Here is an 18,489-nt window from a genome sequence, read left to right on the forward strand (position 1 = left end):
AGCTGGGAAAAATACTCTAGGCAAAGTGAATATTTCCTAAATATTCCTAAGTATTTTCCTAAAACCCACGAACATCCAGCATCCCAGATGGCTGATTACAGAAGACTGATACAGCACCGTGCATAGATGTCAGAAGAAATTTGAGCAGCAGTAGAAAGAAAAGTAACAAACATGAAAAGGCACCTCCACTGCTGTGCAGCCACCACAGACACATAGGGGTCAGTGCCTGAGTCTCTCAGACCACAGCAAGTATCACCCTAGGGATACTTAGGAGGGCATTGTTGTATTTCTACTACAGTATTTTGCTAGCACCAGTAAAACTGCAGTATAACTCAGTTATGAGATTCATGGCTTTGCTAACCCTGGAGAGACCAATTGCCTCCAGGCTTCTCACTTCTGTTCTTTTTTAACAAGGGAAGATGAAAAGCGCTTGGCTGATGGCCTGTTCCCCGCAGTCACAGGGTGAAGGCGCTCTCAATTCCCTAGTGCCCGCTCTCCTCCTCCATTTCCCGCTAACGAGGCGCTGCGGCCACCGCGGCCGCCTCCGCTGTGCGCGGGCACCGAAGGCAGCAGCGCTAACACGGCTGCTGCCATGGTGCCACCCACTGCCCGAACACGGCACAGCCTCCTTAGCTGATGTGCACTGAAACAACTCACTCAGCCTGCTGAGAGGTTGTTTGCATGTGCATCTCCAAATTCTCCTTAGCAAAGTTCAGGTTAGGGGTTAAAGTGACTCACAGACAGCACAGCTCCTTTGCAGAATGATAAGCAACTGAAAAGGTTGCACTCCGTGCATTTCATTACAATCCTCAGCTCCCAAGCATGGACCCATGGGGTGTTAAAGGCTGCCACCACACAAGCGGTCATTTCCATCACAGCCATGCATTTTAAATCCCCAATCTCAGATCTTCGCAGGAAGCATACACTGATCAAGCAGGTAAACACAAATATTAAAAGCAGTGTTTAGTTAGACGGCTGTTGTGGAGGAAAGTACTCAAAGAGCATTTTGAACTCAAGGTGCTCAAGTCAGTATTGCTGACAATATCCCAAGAGAAAACAGAACTTGGCAAGTATAAAGAGCTGTGTGTGTTATAGCAACATTAAAGCAGTTAAGCTGATTTTTTTAGTCACCAGTAGAAGTCAGTGTCAACACCTACCTGAAGCAACACAAAATTCCCAGTGCTCCCGTGTCGGCCCTGTGACATGGGCTGGCACTGAGCAGGCTTGCAGCTCTGAGGCCATGAGCTTACATTTCCAAAGGCAGTGCCTTGGGAGTGGGAATTCTTGGAGTCACCAAGGGCAGGAAATTCCATCCATAGATGGAGTCTCACCACAGCTTTGTCCCAGAAAGTCTCAGGAATGTGCATTTCCCTTAACCTTGGTCAGAGGAGTGGAATAGTAAGAGATGAGGAAAATAAAAGCTAGCTGAAACAAGTGGAACTTTCTAATGAATGTTTAGAAAATTAAGCTTGGTAAAAGCTAAAGCTCTGACTTGCATTAAGCCAGAAATCCTAACGAGGGCAAAAAGCCTGAGACAAGGTTCACTGTAGCAAACAAAAATAATTTAATTCTACCACTACCATCTTATTTTCTACACCACAGCAGCACTCATCCCTATGCAGACCACCAGTATTCCCAAGCCTGACTCACCCCATTTTACTGCACACCCATTGTACCAGCCCCACAAATAAGTATTCAAGCTCCAAGATCAGTCTATCTGAATCTGAAATTTATCACCTCTGTAAACATTATGCAAATACTTGTTCAGTTTGCTACAAAATTCTACAAGCATGTTTTAAAGTGCATGTATAGACATATGTGGACATGGCATAAAAGGTTTATTTGATTGTGCTAAGAGATCTAGGTCCTTGATCATAGTGACTATTTCAGAGTAACAAAAAAATCTTTTCACCCTGATAAGCTTCCATAATACATATGAAGTACCAGTGTCTCTCTCCCAGTGAGGTGTCTGTTTGTACATACCTGAATTTGTTAGTGTCACATCCACACTGTCTCACCCCGCTGTCCTGAGGTCTCACACACCAATGCGTTTTTACCTGTGTGGCTGCCTACCAAGAGGCCATGTGATGGTACTGTGTGACCACTTTCAGTGCCTTAGTTACAGGCATTTTTCTGTAAAAAGTAGTCTACAGCTGCATGAGAACCCAACATACACCACCTTAGTCACTGTGAAGAGTAAACAAGTTCAAAGGGAAAACACCAGAAGAGTACCAGCTCTAGGGCTAACTTAACACTAGATATACAAACTGCTTCAAGCCCTTGCTTTACTGGATGTTTACTGGATCAAGCTCAGCAGTGAGGTCGGGAGGATTTCAACCTATCACACACACTCCAACCAGCAGGTACCACCTCCTAGATATGGGTGACAACAATGCATCACAGCCTTGCTTAGAAGCTTATCCAGGCTCTGCTTTGCCTGCCTGTCAGATAACCTCCTCCTCAAAGCTCTATTTCACTGCCTACATCTTGGGCTCACTGAGAAAGAACAAGCACAAGAGTATATAAGTTAAACTAGTCTTTATTGAAATATAGAACTATATGAAATTTGACCTCAAAAGAAACTTGAGCGCACACACTAAACATTATAATTTGGAGGTGGCATGTCAATGATCTCATCCAGGGTAGCAAGGAAGTCAGCAGTTGATTGTAGCAAGTCTGGAAGTTAGAAATAAATCAAATCAGTTTCTCAAACTCAGAATGCACACTAACATAATAAGGTAGCTCCCAGCAGCTCAGCATAAACCTGTTGAATAAGCAAGGGAAATATCGCTTCATTGTATAAGCCAATGCCACCTAACTGATCAGTTTACAATGCACCACAAAAGATTGCTCAGGGTACTGCTTTTCACTGGGTAATTTTCTTTACAGCCACCAGTAGGGGCTGTGCTTTGGCTTTGTGCTGGAAGCACTGCGGATAATTCAGGGATGGTTTAGTTGTGTGAGCACTGCTCAGCAGAGCCTTTTCTGCTGCTCACCCCACCAGTGAGAAGGCTGGGAGTGCTCAAGCATCTGGAAGGGAGCACAGCCACAAGAGGTGACCCCAACAGGCCCAGGGGATATCCCAGACCATACAGTGCCATGCTCAGCAGATAAAGCTGGGAGAAGAAAGGAGGGACATTTGGAATTATGGCACTTCCCAAGCCACCACTGCATGTGATGGAGCTCTGCTGTTGTGAGGATGCTGAACACCTGCTGATGGGAACTGAATGAATTCCTTGTCTTGCTTTTCTTAAATGCATGGTTTTTGCTTTAGTTACCAAAAGTGCTTTTATCTCAAAGCAGGAGTGTTTTCACATCTCCTCTGATTTCCTCCCCATCCCACAGCAGGGGAGCAAGTGAGCAGTTGTGTGGTGCTTGGCTGCAGCTGGTTTAAGCCACAGCAGAAGCTGTTTGATACTGGTGTACTGCTCTGGTAGCTCAGACAGCAACAGCAACTCACTGCTGTCTTCAACTGGCTTTTTGCCCTACCCACTGATGAGCATTGTGTGCACTGAAAATCATGCAAAGTTTCCACTTACTGGATTCCCAGGAAATCTCTTCAATCTTCACAGGTGAAGGAACCATGCTCACACATCTGTCATATGTCCTTTCAAATACCATCAGGGGAACACCACACAGGTTGATATTGCTGAGTTTGTATTCTTCAGGAAGATCAAAACTCTCAAAGTCTGTTTAAGAAAGACTGTAAGTGTGCAGTAGCCTGGGAAGCTGCAAACTCTTCTAGACTAAATGAAATAGGAGCCCATCTAAAACATCAGCCTCATCTTATTTACTTGCAGTTACATCTTGAAAACACTAGACTGCTCTACAGAACTGATAATGTAATGCAGTTAGTAACTTCAGCAAGCAAAGCATATATATTTCATCAACACCACAGTCTTTGGCACAGTAGTTTTCACACACATCCACATGAAGAGGAAAGCTTTAGGAACACACTTTGAAGGACTGAGCTAGAATATCTAAAATGGGCTGGCCTAAGAACAGCTTTAGAAGTTTCATCTTCAGCTATTACATCCTACAGCAGCAGGAATCTCTTCAGTTACAAATCATCTTGGCACATACTCTTCTGTATTTCATTGTCCATTCAATACTATTTATACTTATTTTAATATTAGTCACTATTTAATTAACTACAAAGCTAATACATGGTTATTTGGAACTTGTTTCCTGTCACCACAATGAGAGACTCAGAATAACAAACCTGAGGCACAGCCATTACTGTTAGAAACACCACCTCATTCCTGTTTAAGTATTTCAGAAGCAGCAAGCCCCCTGATGTTTCAGAAGGGACTCAGGAGAAATGCAATGCTGGCTTGTGTGCCACAGTAGCTTGGACAAATTCTTAGAACAACGCCACCACCCATGAAAGCCTTATTGCTAATTTTAATAATTACATCAATAGTTCTTACCTTGAGGATCTGAAGGAAACATATTTTCTATTTCTGGCCAATCTTCTTCAGCCACTGTATGGCAGCTTTCTAATCCAGTCTTTTTGTTAGCCATAAAAAGAGGAAATAACGTTATTTGAGCTACTGTAGAATATTTGTAGTGGCTTTCTTGTGCTGTTCAGGTTTACAGACAAGCATACCTGTCATACTTTGCTCAGTCAGACTTAAAATTCTAATGCCTTGAACACAAATAAGATGAAAATGGGCAAGTGTTTCAGCTGAGTTTATGTAGTGCAGTTCTGTATGTGGTGGTAAGAGATGACTGCACTAGAACAGGTAACTCCTAGGATGTGGGTAAGGCATTAACTCAGACTGTTTTCTTTAGAACCATCTACATAGGTGGTTCTTTAGGTAGGACAGAGTTATTTTTCTTCCTAGCAATTCTTATGAACCCATGCTTTGGATTTATGATGAAAATGGCAGTGATACACAGCTTTTTCAGCTACTGCCAAGCAGAGTTCACACAGGCCAGGCCCTCTCTGCTTCTCACAACCCCACCAGTGAGGAGGCTGGGAGTGCACAGTCCTCCCAGAGGAATATCCCACACTGCACAACATCTCCGCAAGGAAAACTGGCGGGAAAGCAGGGCTACCACTGCTCTGGGGCTGGCAAGGCATTAGTCAACTGGTGGCAGGGAATTGGGTTTGTTTTTCATGAGATTTTTAATTACTAATTTGCCTTAATCTCAGCCTATTATTTTTCTCACATTCACCCTTCCAGTTGTCTCTCCCTATCCCATTAAGGAGGGAGTAAGGGAGCACTTGTGTGGTTCTTAATTATGTCAGAATTAATCCACAACAGCAGGAAAATTATGATTTCCCCTCCTCCCCAGCATAAGTGTGTTGTACTCACTTTGTTCACAGTGCAAGGCTGACTTTTCTGTTTTATCTTATCCACCTTGCTCATGACTCCTTCAGTTTTATTCACATTTCCAAGAGCCTTTCTGACAGAGCGAGATGTGACTGGAGAAGTGCTGATGACTTTCTTAGGAAGTGGAGTGTTAACTTGTGTTCTTTCAGCTAGCACTTTTGCTGGAATGGGGAGGGGGAAGAAAAAAAGCAAACTTCAGCAACATTAAAGCTTGCCTAAGTAAATGCACATGCTGGAAAACTAGCTGTCATGGAAATCACTGCTCACCACCTATAACTCATAAGATAAACCACACTTAGGACAACAAGCACAGAGCTATCTTCAATGTTATACTAACTGATGAGCTTGGAAGAATTGGTTGGTAAGTGGATTTCTGAATAGAAAACTATTACCATTAAAAACAGTGAATAACAAAATGTGATTTATGCCCTTCACTCAATCCCTTAGTGAACAGGGCAGCAAATACGCACAAGAACCTGAGTGGAGCTTCAGCTGACTCTTGGGAGCATGAAGTTCACCATTCTCCTGATCAACAAAGATCAGAGTTGCCATCTTCAGATTGATGAGACTACCCTGTAGAGTCCATAGATAAAAAACGGAAAACACTTTTTGTCATTTGTCTCATCACAAAACACTTCTTAAGCAAGTCCCTTTAAAAACATCAGAGCTATCACGTACTGGCCTCTAGACAAGGAAACAAACCCCTACTTCCCACCATTATACAGCAGTTCAGCTAGAGACCCGCAGGTCTGAGGGCACTATTGGTGCTCCTGCATTGTGCTCATCGCTGCCATTACACAGGTGAGCAAGCAATTCCCCATTAAAGAGATCTGCAGGAAAACGCAGGATCACAGTCATTGAGGCTAGAAAAGATCTCTAAATAACCGAGCCCAACCTAAACACCACCATGCCAACCACACCACGATACAGTGCGTCACAGCCAGCCTTTCCTCCAGGGACAGTGACTCCCCAGCCCCCCGGGCAGCCCGTTCTAACGTCTAGCCACCCTTTCGGCCAGGAATTCTTCCTGATGGCAAACAGTACGGCTTGATGCTATGACTTTTCACCCTTTTGCTGGCTGCCTGAAAGGAAACACCGATCTCCACCTGCCTGCAACCTCCTTGCAGGTGATTATAGCGAGCGATAAGGAAGCCTGCTCTGCAGGCTGAGCACGCCCACCCCCCAACAACTCATCAGACTTGCGCTCCAAACCCTTCCCCAGCTTTACTGCCTTTCTCTGGGCGAAACTCCTTTTCTTTGCACAGCTTGAAGCAAGTTTCACAGTCCCAGACCGGCCCTACCCCCGAACTCTCAAGCTCACCTCAGAAAACGACAGCACAGGAGAGGCTAGAGAGCAGAAACACTAAACCCAAACCCCTCAGACGCACCAGGGCACCCCCTGCTCCAACGGCGCCACCTTTTAAACCGGCCCCGAGCCGCCCATTGGCCGCTTCGACCCACGCGCGGCAGCTGATTGGCTGAGCGCGCCGTGCGCGCGCCGCCGCACGCGAGCTCAGGGGCGGGGCGGAGCGGACACTGGAAGTGGCTCCGCCCCGGAAGTGAGCGCGGCCGCGGGGCATTGTGGGGCGGAGCGGCGGCCTGGCAGGTAAACAGCGAGGGGGGATCGGGACCGGGAGTGGGACCGGGATCGGGATCGGGACCGGGACCGGGACCGGGACCGGGACCCGGACCCGGACCCGGACCCGGACCCGGACCCGAGAGGGTGGCTGCTGTAGGCTCGGAGCAAGTGCCGGTGTCCCCCGGCCGGGCCTGGCGCGGTTCCCCGCGGTTCTCTCGCGTCTCTTCCGGGCTCGGCGCAGGCCCGGGTCTCACGTACACAATAAGGTAATTTTGTGGTTTCGGCATTGGGGCTTATTTTTCAGCACAGAGGTACGTCAGGAATGGATAATATGGACTTCCTCATTTCACTGAGTGACACAAAATCACGTTGAAGAGCTGCGATGGCAGAGAGTATTGATCTGTAAAGCTTTTCTTTTGTCTTCTAGGGTTTTGGTTTTTTTGCTAACGAAAAAAGCCCAAATGGCCTCAGGCGCGGTAGCGAACGCCCCTCCTGCAGGAGGGGCAAATGATGTGAGCCTGGAGGAACCAAAGAAGATGACAAGGGAAGATTGGAGGAAAAAGAAAGAATTAGAAGAACAGAGAAAACTAGGAAATGCACCGGCTGAAGTGGATGAAGAGGGAAAGTATGTTTTACTAAAGCTGTGGTTATTCTAAAGCTGCTGAGGAAAAAATGTCTTTTCCTGTTGTGGTTACAGAACAATTGTGAGGGTAGCACATGATTTCAGTGTGAGTCCCTGTAGAAGTAAATAGTTGAACTTTGTCTTAATCTTCCAGTAATGAGATATTTTCTAGAAAAATGTAGGTTCGATGTTTATTTCTGTGAGGTACTGACAGTTCTGCTAAAAAGCCCAATCCATGAAGCTAATAACATGGTATTTTAAAAGTGGGCAGAACATAGTACAGGGGTCTTTCACCATGTACCACATCTGTTGCCTCTCTCTTGCTTTTACAGGTCTTGTTGCTTCTGAGAAGTGCTGCTAATTTTTTTCTCAATAACATTACACAGACTCAGCCTCTTGATTTGAAGGCAGGAGTTTAGTTGAATTAGGTGGCAACAAAATCTCAAAGTCTGTGTTTATCAAGCTGAGAATTTATTTTGAAGTGCATTGTACCAGCTTCATTATTTATTATCACTCCTAAAGCACTTGAATTTTAATGTGAAGGTTTGTTGGACTGAGTTATTTTGGGTTTTTTCCCTGTGCCATGTGTTCACTGCACAAAATCTTTTACAGAGACATCAACCCTCACATTCCTCAGTACATCTCCTCAGTACCGTGGTACATAGATCCTTCAAAAAGACCCACCCTGAAGCATCAGAGACCTCAGCCAGAGAAGCAGAAACAGTACAACTCCTCTGGAGACTGGTACAAACGAGGAGTTCAGGAGGTATGCACAATGCTGTTCTCAGGAAAGAAGGATTTGGGGTTGATTTGAGGAGATTTCTGGTTCTGTGGTTTTGAGAGGGGCAGGAATTTCTATTCAGCAGGCAAATCTGAATAATAATGCAAATATTCTGGTGATAAAACACATGTGTGGGCTGTGGGGAAGGCATGCACACTTGAGTGGTGTTGAAAATATGAACTTGTTACTGGGAGCCCTGCTGTGACTGTGAGTGTCCCCAACTCTGCCCTTGTGTCCCCTCAGCACGCTGTGGCCACCAGGTACCGCAAGGGAGCCTGTGAGAACTGCGGGGCTCTCACACACAAGAAGAAGGACTGCATGGAGGTGAGCTGCACTTGTTCATGTCTTAATGGCTTTGAATGCCATGGGAGGGTTAATCTGTGTGGAATACAGCTGGCTGTAGATGAAATACTGGGTTTGGAGAAGCTGTTTTGAAAAATGTTACACATAGTGAGAGGTGGCCTAGAAATTTCTAAAGAAATTTTTATGTAGGAAAGGTGAAGGGGGAAAGTGATACAATTCAGTGTGTCATCCATCAGTTCTGTTTGTAATAAGATCTGAAATAATAGGTGAAAACGGTACATTTTTATTAATTGCATTAACTCAAGCGCTGTTGTGTCTGTCTTTCTGCTTCATTTCAGGTATAAGCCACCTCCAGAAATTGTTTTAATTGCTTTCTTAATTGTAGAAAATACAAACAAGAATTTGTTTGTAAAAAGAGAAAGTTTGAAGTTTGAAGTCAGTTGTTTTACATAAAAGTGCAGAACTGCTTGCATTTATTTACAACACACAGCACTGAATTTAACTTGCTTTAGAGGAGCTTGATTGACAGTATTTTTAAAGGCATGTGTGAGTAAGCTAACAGACTGATCTAACCATTTTATTTTCCTTTTAGAGACCCAGGAAAGTTGGAGCAAAATACACAGGGATGAACATTGCCCCAGATGAGCACGTGCAGCCGCAGCTGATGTTCGACTACGACGGGAAGCGAGACCGCTGGAATGGGTACAACCCAGAGGAGCACATGAAAATCGTGGAGGAGTACTCCAAGGTCGATTTGGTGAGTAGGTGCTGGGATTTACTGGGCAGAGAGTTGGTGTTTGGTGTGGCTGGGCTGGAAGGAGGGACACTTGTAATGTGCTCTGTTGATGTTAGAGCTGGTGCTGAAAATAAATATTTAAACAAACGCATTTTCGTGCTGCACAGGCCAAACGTACACTGAAAGCTCAGAAGCTTCAGGAGGAGTTGGCATCAGGGAAGCTGGAGCAAGTGGTAAGTAAATTTACCTAATTTATTTTTGCTTAGGCTGAAAAAATATAGAACAGATTATTTCTGGTTTCTAACTCTTTTACTCTCTATACAGGGTCTGCTGTTGGGTTTTATGCCCTTCAATAATTTAAAGGTTTTCCTAGCATGTTCCGTGTCACACTCAAGAACTTGAAGCATCTTTTTTCAAATGAGAATTGCTTTGTGTTCCCCTTATAGGCAGAAATTCTGTGTGATTATTACTGTTGCTGAAATAAATGGCATGGAATTTTGGGTCAGAAGAGCTTGTTTTCCATGTAGTAACTTTCTTTCATATCCTGAAATGCTTTCCTTGTATTTAAAGATTGGTACAGTCTGACTGGCCCTGAGGTGATGACTGTACATTGATTTAGTAATGTTTAATATAAATTGGGATAGGAAGGTGTTTCCTTAAGAAGAAGCAATTTGTTTTAAGATAAAATCACTGTGCAGTAACTTACAAAATGAGGAGAAAAATAAAGACTGCTGCTGGTCAGAAGTAGGTTTTTTAAAGCCTCCTTGCAGAGGCTGTGCTGTCCCCTCGTGGGTCGTCACTAGATGGCACAGTGAACTCAATCTGCCGCCCAGCCCAAACTGCAGTGCTTTGACCTCCCCAGTAGGAGAGATTCTTCCTCTTTTCATGCCCATTTTATGAAGCAAACACTGCTGGCTTCTGTATACCTACTGCTATTCAAATGGAACTGTAAGAAAAGTGTGTTTGAAATTTAAGAGCTGTGTCTGAGGGAGAGGACTGAGACTGATTTGCAGAATCAGTGCTGGCCAGTTGCTGGTCTGTGCCCAGGGCTCACAGCTCTTCCCATCTTTATTGCTGCAGATGTTTTTCAGTTTAAAGACTAAGCAGGTTAAAAAAAAAAAAAAAAGTGGCTGTGTTTGTCAAACTTAAATTCTGCCTTCTGTTTTGTGCTTAGTGTTCCTGTAGATCTTGACTAAATTCTTGAATACACAGCTCCTTAATTCTTTTTTAAGCTTTCAGAGTTGAAACTTGGTTACATTTCTATATGAAATGTTATTGTCTAAATCCTCAGTGTTCAAAGGCATAACAAGCTCTAAATAACAGCAACAGTTTTAGAATTTGCTGTTTTTGCAAAGAATTAGAAATTTTGTTGTTGAAAACTTCTGCAACGTGTGTCTGTCACAGGGACAGCTAAGAGCATTTTCCTAGAATGTTATGTAGCAGTTTTTCTGCATTTGGGGCCAGTGGTAAATTGTATTTTGTATCCAGCATGAAGCTCTGCTTTGATTGCCCTCTGTATCCCTGCCATCTTGCCTTTTTGCACTGTCTTGTCTTCTCTGCTGACGTGCTCTTTGTTTGCTGCAGAACTCCCCAAGACACCAGTGGGGAGAAGAGGAATCAAATTCACAGACAGTAAGATGATTACCCACTGCATCACACCAGGGGCAAAGAAAGAACCTGTAGTTAGTGGAACAGTAAAACAAGGGTGGCACAAGGGTTTGAATGTTGTCTCCATGCCACTGCCTAGATCATCTTTGGGCAGAGGTTGCTGGATTTCATAAAGAGGCTTTTTGGTTTAATTTCTATCTGTTGTCAAATCTTAAAGATGCGAGCACATAACTAGATTTTAACATGTGGTATATTTTGACCAAAATAACTGTTTTGTTAATATCATCGTAGTTATGTTCTGATAACTATTTCCATAGAAGGAAGTGAAGATTCTTTAACAAGAGTGCTTCTGAAGTGTTGAGTGTTAGATTAGCCTGAGAGCACACTTAAGCACAGGTAAACTGTGCCACATCCTAACTACAGGGATTGCAGAACTTTAAGGAAACACTAAAATCAGGTTCTGGTACGTGTCTCCAGAGTGAAGGAACTCTTTTAGTTAGAAATTTTCCATTTCTCCTCAGGAAAGAGATCATAACAGTGAAGATGAGGACGAAGACAAATACGCAGATGACATAGACATGCCCGGGCAGAACTTTGACTCCAAGAGACGCATCACAGTCCGAAATCTGCGTATCCGAGAAGACATTGCCAAAGTGAGTAAAGAATTCTCTACAGTGTTCTTGGGAGTTAATTTCAGCAAATGGTACACTCAGTTATTAATGACTCTGTTTGTGGAGGTTGGAAGTTAAGGTCTATTCTCAGTTCTGTTCCTACCCTTGTTACTTCTTCAAGGTCATCCTTTTGCATAGATAGAGCTTCTTAAAACATCTAAACTGGAGGGTGCAGGAGTAACCTCAGTTCTTTTAAAATCATAAATATTAAGTACCTTTTATGTTGGTTTTTTTTTCCCTAGTACCTGAGGAATCTCGATCCAAACTCTGCATATTATGATCCCAAAACAAGAGCAATGAGGGAGAATCCTTATGCCAACACAGGCAAGAATCCAGATGAGTAAGTAAAAATGAGGTCATGCTTGTGTATCCAACAAAATTCTTAAAACTGAGATTAATAGTTTTATATTTTCTTTTACCTGCATGTCCTTTAGTGAATGAATCTGTAGTCAGTTATGTATACACATATTAGTAAACCTGGAAAAAAACTCTGTTTTATTTAGAAGTACATTTTGGTTTAGTATATAAAAGTGATATTTGTGATCTGACTGATCCTTAATCTCCAGGGATGTGTGGACCATGGTTTAGTGTAATTATCTGTACAAGGACTAGGGCACTGCTGCATCCAGAGGTGATGCCTGTAAACAATAATTATATTTATGTAAAATATTTCAATAACCAAATCTTAAACTTTATCCCTTGGTTCTGGAGACTAGCATGATGTGTTTGTGGTACCGAACATAATATCTGAATTAGGAGTAAGATCTCCTGTATTAATGGATTCTGCATAGAGAAGGTGTGAAAGCTTTGGCATTGTCCAGATAGCCTAATTAAAGTTGTTTTAATTAAGGCTGGCTTCTGGCTGCACATTGGCCGTCTCCCTTAAACCTCAGGTCAGGCACTTGACTTGTGTTGTGCTGGGAATGTACAGAGCAGACAGGCTGTGAGTAAAACATGGATTCAGAGAACAGGAATTAGATTAGCTCACTGCCTAAAGGAGAATGGCAGTACCTAAATGACAGCAAATAATGCTCTTTACACCTCTCCTTGCGCCCCAGCTAGAGCACTGCCAGTCAATTCTTTTTTTTAGATGCAGATGCTTTTGCTTCTCTCTGAAGTCATAATTTGACCTTTGTTGAATCTAAGTTTCTGCCACAGCCTTGCAGACTGTAAATTTTTCAGAGTGGCTTTGGGAAGATGAAAGGAGGGGGAATTGGATTGCTGGCATTATTTGATCCTCAGTGTGTGTTTCATGTACTGACTGTGCATCTCTTCAAGGGCTGTGCACAAGGGTCTCAGCTCAGTACTGAGAGCAGTAAAGGCTTTCTTTAGCTCAGCCAAATACGCCAGGTCTGAATTGAAGAGTCAAAATCCAGAAGTGAGTCACTGTGCTGGAATATCACAGTGATATACACTGTGCTGGAATATACAGTTGTATGTGTTTATTTATTGTGTAATTAGGTACAAGTTTCACTTCTAGTGCTTGGCATCTCAGACAGAACTTCAGGTGTGTGTCCTGTGTCCCTGTGAACGCAGCACAGTTTTTGAGTGGCTGCCCAGTGCTTTCATGGCTTTACAGGTTTTTGTTTCATATATTGAGTTGAGAGCACCTTCTTCTTCTGTTCTTAACTCCTAGTGCACAGGAGAATTTGTACTTGCCTGTTGCACTTTTATGTTTGTATGTAAGAGGAAATCACATTACAAATGCTAAGAATTGTGTTCTTTTCTGCAGAGTTGGTTATGCAGGTGACAACTTCGTTCGCTACACAGGCGACACCATTTCAATGGCACAGACACAGCGTAAGTGGGGTTGGGGTTGGGGTTTTTGGAAGGAAAATTACTTAAAATGCTTAACAATGCTGCTTTCTTGCAAAAGAGAAATAAGTAAATCATTTAGATAGAGGCCTTCTTTCAGATTGCTTCAAAGAATGTGATTTGAATGTGTATGTCAGTTTTAGAGTAAGTATTGAGTAAAACCTCTTGTGTGCACAGTGTTTGCCTGGGAGGCTTATGACAAAGGCTCTGAAGTTCATCTTCAAGCAGACCCTACAAAATTGGAGCTCCTTTATAAATCTTTCAAAGTGAAAAAAGAAGACTTCAAAGCACAGCAGAAAGAAAGCATCCTAGAAAAGGTAATAAGTGAGTTTATTTAAGAGGGATTCTATTGAGTTGGAAGTCTGGGTCTTGGGGAACAAGTCAGATTACTAATCCTATGTGACAGGGCATCAGCTGTCCTCAGCAGCTTAGACTTAAAATATTTTTATATTTATACACTATCTCATCAATTGATGAATTGTATTATTTAGTATAGGGACCTTTGAAGGTCTGCTGGTATTTATATTATTGGGAGCTCTTCCCTTAACTGTCAGAATTTCTCCACCAAAAAAATCTGAATTTCTTTCTGACTCAAATTTTGGGTACGGTCTTTTAGATAAACACTTATTTTATATTTGCAACTTGTTTCTTGGACAACTGAAAAAGAACTAAATAATCCATTTATATTCTAACTGTGTCAACATTCAAGTTTGGACAGCTTGGTCACTAAAATTTTTTTTGCTTTGAGTGAGGGCTATCATTGTTGTCATTCTCCAAGCATAAAACAAAACAAAAACAAGCAAACAAAAAATACAACAAAAGACCACATGCACACCAAAAGCCTCACAAAACTAAACACCAAAAGACACCACACAGGCCATATGAGATGATGTATTTCTGTCTTAACTCTTCACTAAAAATTAAACTGTGTCTGTCCACTTTTGTGCCTGCTTGACAAAGTACCAAAGGTGCTGCTTTTGAAATGTTTGGTTAACTGTATAAAAGATGGCTTTTTTTCAAAAATATTATATGTCATTTCTATTTGCATTTTAGTATGGAGGACAAGAACATTTAGATGCCCCTCCAGCTGAACTGCTGTTAGCTCAAACAGAAGATTATGTAGAGTATTCTAGGCATGGAACAGTCATCAAAGGACAGGAGAAAGCTATTGCTTGTTCCAAGTATGAAGAGGATGTGAAGATCAACAACCACACAGTAAGTCCTAGGTTGTGTTAAAATTTTTTAAAATTGAATACCATCCCATTGGAGGTATATTAGGATGCAGTACAATATAATTAATACACCAAATATATTTCTCCTGTCTCAATGTGACACTCTCCTTTTTCTGCTAAGGAGAAAGTTCAAATTGTCATTGTTTTGATGTGAATTTGAAGAGTTGCCATGGCAATCTTAAACTAGAGGGGAAGTTACTCTGTTCACCTTCCACTTTGCATATAAGTTCACCACATTCTGTTGTGGTTGTTTGATTGACAGTGTACCTGTAAGGCTCATGTAAAATAGCAAAAGTATTTCTGTTAACTTCCTTTTGGACTGTTTGAGTAATTTACTTACCAGGATATCAGCTCAGGGGTAAAATTGAGCCTGCCTCTTCCAGGAGTAACTGTATGCTGTGTTCTCTTGCAGTGCATTTGGGGTTCATACTGGAAAGAAGGCAAGTGGGGTTACAAGTGCTGTCACTCCTTTGTCAAGTTCTCCTACTGTACTGGAGAAGCTGGGAAAGAAATTGCTGTAAGTATTCTCTTGTTCATTCAAGTGGAAAGAGCTAAAAAGCATTTATATTCCTTACTTAAGGTTTAGACTGTTTTGCTTTTTGGGGGAGGTTGGTTTTTTAGCAATTTGTGGGATTAGTTTTGTCCTTCCCCTTTCAGATGTGGTCAGTAACAGGGTATCCTTGTTCTTGTTGTACAGAATACAGAGGCAAGTTTAATGGAAGAGCAGCCTGAGGAGGAAGAACACATGACAAAACCCAAAACACTAATGGAGGTAGGATGTTTCCCCTTCTCAGGAAGACAGATACTTCTCAACATTTTAACTACAAAATTCTGTGCAGTCATAATAAGCCTGGAAATTACTAGACGTGCATTATTAGAATGCATTATTAGAGCATTAACATCTCCATTGAAAACTAAGCTCTCAAATAGCATTAATAGAAGTTTGGATTTTGTGGTTTGGGCATTATTCATTTTGGCAAGTGGAATCTTAATAGTAACTTGTTTCCCACCTTCCAGATCCACCAAGAGAAACAGAAAGAGAAGAAAAAGAAGAAGCACAAGAAGAGCTCAAATTCTGACAGTGAGGGTGAAGAGAAAAAGAAGCAAGAAAAGCTGAAAAAGGTACACTATAATCTTCAGTGGCTTTGTGGCAAAAGGAACAGGACAGATTTTACAGCATCAGTTTTATGAAGCCTATAATGTAGTCCTTAGTGATATACTATGGGGTAGTTTGATGCTAATTTTGAGCTAAATTCAATTGAAAATGCTGTTAGATGTTCTAAAGTCTATCCCCTATTCCTCAGGCAAACCTTCAATAAACATTTAGTTTTGAAAGACTTGATTTAGATAACTTAGAACATTTCATGTCTAGGCACCTATTACACCTGTAGGTCTATAAAAGACCCTGCAGAACACAATAATTTGTGTATTGAAGAAAGATGGAGAGATCAAAGGCAGTGTCAAACCCTGGCACTCTGTATCCCAGGCTTGGCCCAGTCTGTGGTTGATGTGATAAATCCTTGCCCCAAGCCAGGGCTGAGCTGTGCTCCCAGGGCACAGCAGCCTGCCTTGAACTGCTCTGAGAGGAAACCTATTAAAGCCGTGGCTAATTAAAGCAGGGTACAAATGCAACTTCTATTCCAGTAGCAACAGCAGTAATTTGAGGAGTGAGATAGCACAAAGCATTTAAAAATAAAAACCCCAAACACAACAAAAAATAACAAACAATTCATTTGTACTTGCTAGGTCACAGTTGTATTTTAGGTAAATGCTGAGAGTTTTTTACTTGATTTTGACATTTGGAAAGAGATGAAAGTGTCTTGTTTACTAAGTGGCATTTTACCATCATTTTATATTAAACACTAAAAGATGATCATTAAGTGAAATGTGCTCTGGGTGTGCATTGCTTATCCTGCCCTTGTGCTTGCTTCTTGTCCATCATATGAGAATCCAAGACAAACCTTCATTGCTGGGGTGTATTTGTTTAACTTTCATTGCAGAATTTTTGATTCCCTTTGCTCTCATTTCAGGCTCTGAACGCTGAAGAAGCTCGACTTCTGCACATCAAAGAAATCATGCAGCTGGATGAGAGGAAGAGGCCGTACAACAGCCAGTATGAAGCCAGGGAGCCAACAGAGGAGGAGATGGAGGCCTACAGGATGAAGCGGCAGAGACCTGACGACCCCATGGCCTCTTTCCTTGGGCAGTAGTCACAGGCATCATTCCAGCACACAAGGCTTTTTCCACAGTTGTTTACAACTCTATGGACTCTTGATTCCCTTGCACATGTCTAAAAGAGGCAAAAACCCTTTTGTACTCTGAAGAAATTTCTGAAAGCTTCTTTCAGCAGACATGAGGAGTCTCGTACTTCCTGGAGTTTTGTAAATGTGTGTGTATGTATGGATACAGGCACATATATACACACATATAAATAACATATGTATGATAAAATATATACACCTACTCTGTAAGTTCTTGAAGGAGATCTGACTGAAATCCTGGCTTTATTTGGCCAGCTAATATATATGTGTGTATATATATTTATATGGCCAACTAATGCATAAAGTTGTGATACAGTAAAAGGGACTAGTCAGAAGAAATGGTCAGCAGGTGTCAACGTAGAACAAAAATTATTGGCAAAAAATGGACACAACTGCTACTAGAGCTTCTTATTTGTAAAGCCTGTCTCATGACTGTAAAAATACATAGTTTCTTGATCACTTTGCAACAAGCACTTTGGAAATGTAAAATGAATTGCTTTGTTCTGGTTAAATCAATATAAAGTTCTTAAATGCTGTCTAGCCTTTTAAAGGAAAGGGATAGGAGAATCTGCCTATTGAGTTTTAAATTCCAGTTGTTACTTCTGATGTATTTCCACCGAAATCTCAATTGCAAAGATCTGAGTTCTTGGGTTTCCTTTTGATAACAGTATCCTGTTACATGGTGTGACACCAAGGGTCAGGCTCTAATCCCATGTGAGAATGTGAAGCAGCATCTGCTTGGATTTGGCAATATTAGTCCTTAAACTGGGAGGTTTCCCCTGTTAATAATAAAAGTTGAAGAACTGGGTAAAAAACTGCACAGCATGACTTCAGATTTGGAAGGCTTGGGAATTACTTCTGTTGAGGCTTAAGCTGTCTTTCCAAGGAGAAACTGCTCTTTTCCACAAATGATTACACACACAAAACACCTCTGTGTGTCCTGTGTGATTTCACAGACACTTTGAGGGCTGACTGTTTTGATTTGGCACACTGATGCCAATGATGGCAATTCTGCCCTGGTCTGCAGTGTAGCTCTGTATTAATACAATATGTGATATTCTCATTGGTGATTAAATTTTGAGTATTTTGAGCAAACTCTGCATTAGCTGGTTTGAACTGTGAGGTGTCTTCTGCTCAGGGCTGTAGGACCTGTGCCAGCATGTCCTGCAACTGCTGTTGGCTTGCTCAGTGCCAAGTTCAGTTTGAGGGAAGAGGAGCTGTCAGAAGGTTTCCTTAAGCTATTTACATACCTTTCTCAAAGCTGCAGTTTAGTCTAAAAAAAAGTTAAGTCTGAAAGACTTTATTCTTTATAAAGGAGGTAATTCAGGAATAACACAGGAAATAACACAAAGGAAATTTCAAAACTAACTAAGCTGTGGATTGACTGCATGGAAACTTAATACATCAAGTCTCTCCTCAATTTATGTGAAGTGATTGTTCAGGGATTAAAATTCAGTCCTAAATTTAGAATACTTAGATTTCACCAAGGAGTCAAACCCAAGCACTTGGGGCAATAGTTGATCCTTGCCAGATCTTCAGTGT

At 42.0% G+C, this 18,489-nt stretch overlaps 2 protein-coding genes across 5 annotated transcripts; one reads left to right on the forward strand and one right to left on the reverse strand.

Annotated features, from left to right (window-relative positions):
* Positions 1-2,523: 2,523 nt before the first annotated feature.
* On the reverse strand, positions 2,524-6,773 carry PTTG1 (PTTG1 regulator of sister chromatid separation, securin). The gene is made up of 6 exons (XM_063413432.1): positions 6,661-6,773; positions 5,810-5,912; positions 5,322-5,500; positions 4,431-4,509; positions 3,540-3,689; positions 2,524-2,676 (listed from the first exon to the last, which is right to left on the reverse strand). Exons 2-6 carry the CDS (start codon positions 5,889-5,891, stop codon positions 2,597-2,599), a joined length of 570 nt encoding a protein of 189 aa, XP_063269502.1. The 5' UTR covers positions 5,892-5,912; positions 6,661-6,773; the 3' UTR covers positions 2,524-2,596.
* A 106-nt stretch (positions 6,774-6,879) lies between these two features.
* SLU7 (SLU7 homolog, splicing factor) lies at positions 6,880-18,042 on the forward strand. Of its 4 annotated transcripts, none has more exons than XM_063413428.1 (16): positions 6,880-6,945; positions 7,346-7,543; positions 8,153-8,306; positions 8,565-8,645; positions 9,217-9,381; positions 9,528-9,593; positions 10,945-10,992; positions 11,490-11,621; positions 11,882-11,979; positions 13,372-13,439; positions 13,632-13,771; positions 14,508-14,669; positions 15,099-15,203; positions 15,384-15,458; positions 15,704-15,808; positions 16,717-18,042. In XM_063413428.1, the coding sequence occupies exons 2-16, from the start codon at positions 7,380-7,382 to the stop codon at positions 16,894-16,896; spliced, it is 1,743 nt and encodes a 580-aa protein (XP_063269498.1). In that variant the 5' UTR covers positions 6,880-6,945; positions 7,346-7,379; the 3' UTR covers positions 16,897-18,042. The 4 variants fall into 4 exon arrangements, with proteins under 4 accessions (XP_063269498.1, XP_063269501.1, XP_063269500.1 ...); XM_063413430.1 differs by having other exon boundaries at positions 6,900-6,946; positions 7,352-7,543; XM_063413429.1 differs by lacking the exon at positions 6,880-6,945 and adding an exon at positions 7,015-7,184.
* Positions 18,043-18,489: the final 447 nt, after the last annotated feature.

This window comes from Prinia subflava, chromosome 16 (genome assembly GCF_021018805.1).
Source record: "Prinia subflava isolate CZ2003 ecotype Zambia chromosome 16, Cam_Psub_1.2, whole genome shotgun sequence".
Taxonomy (NCBI): Eukaryota; Metazoa; Chordata; class Aves; order Passeriformes; family Cisticolidae; genus Prinia; species Prinia subflava.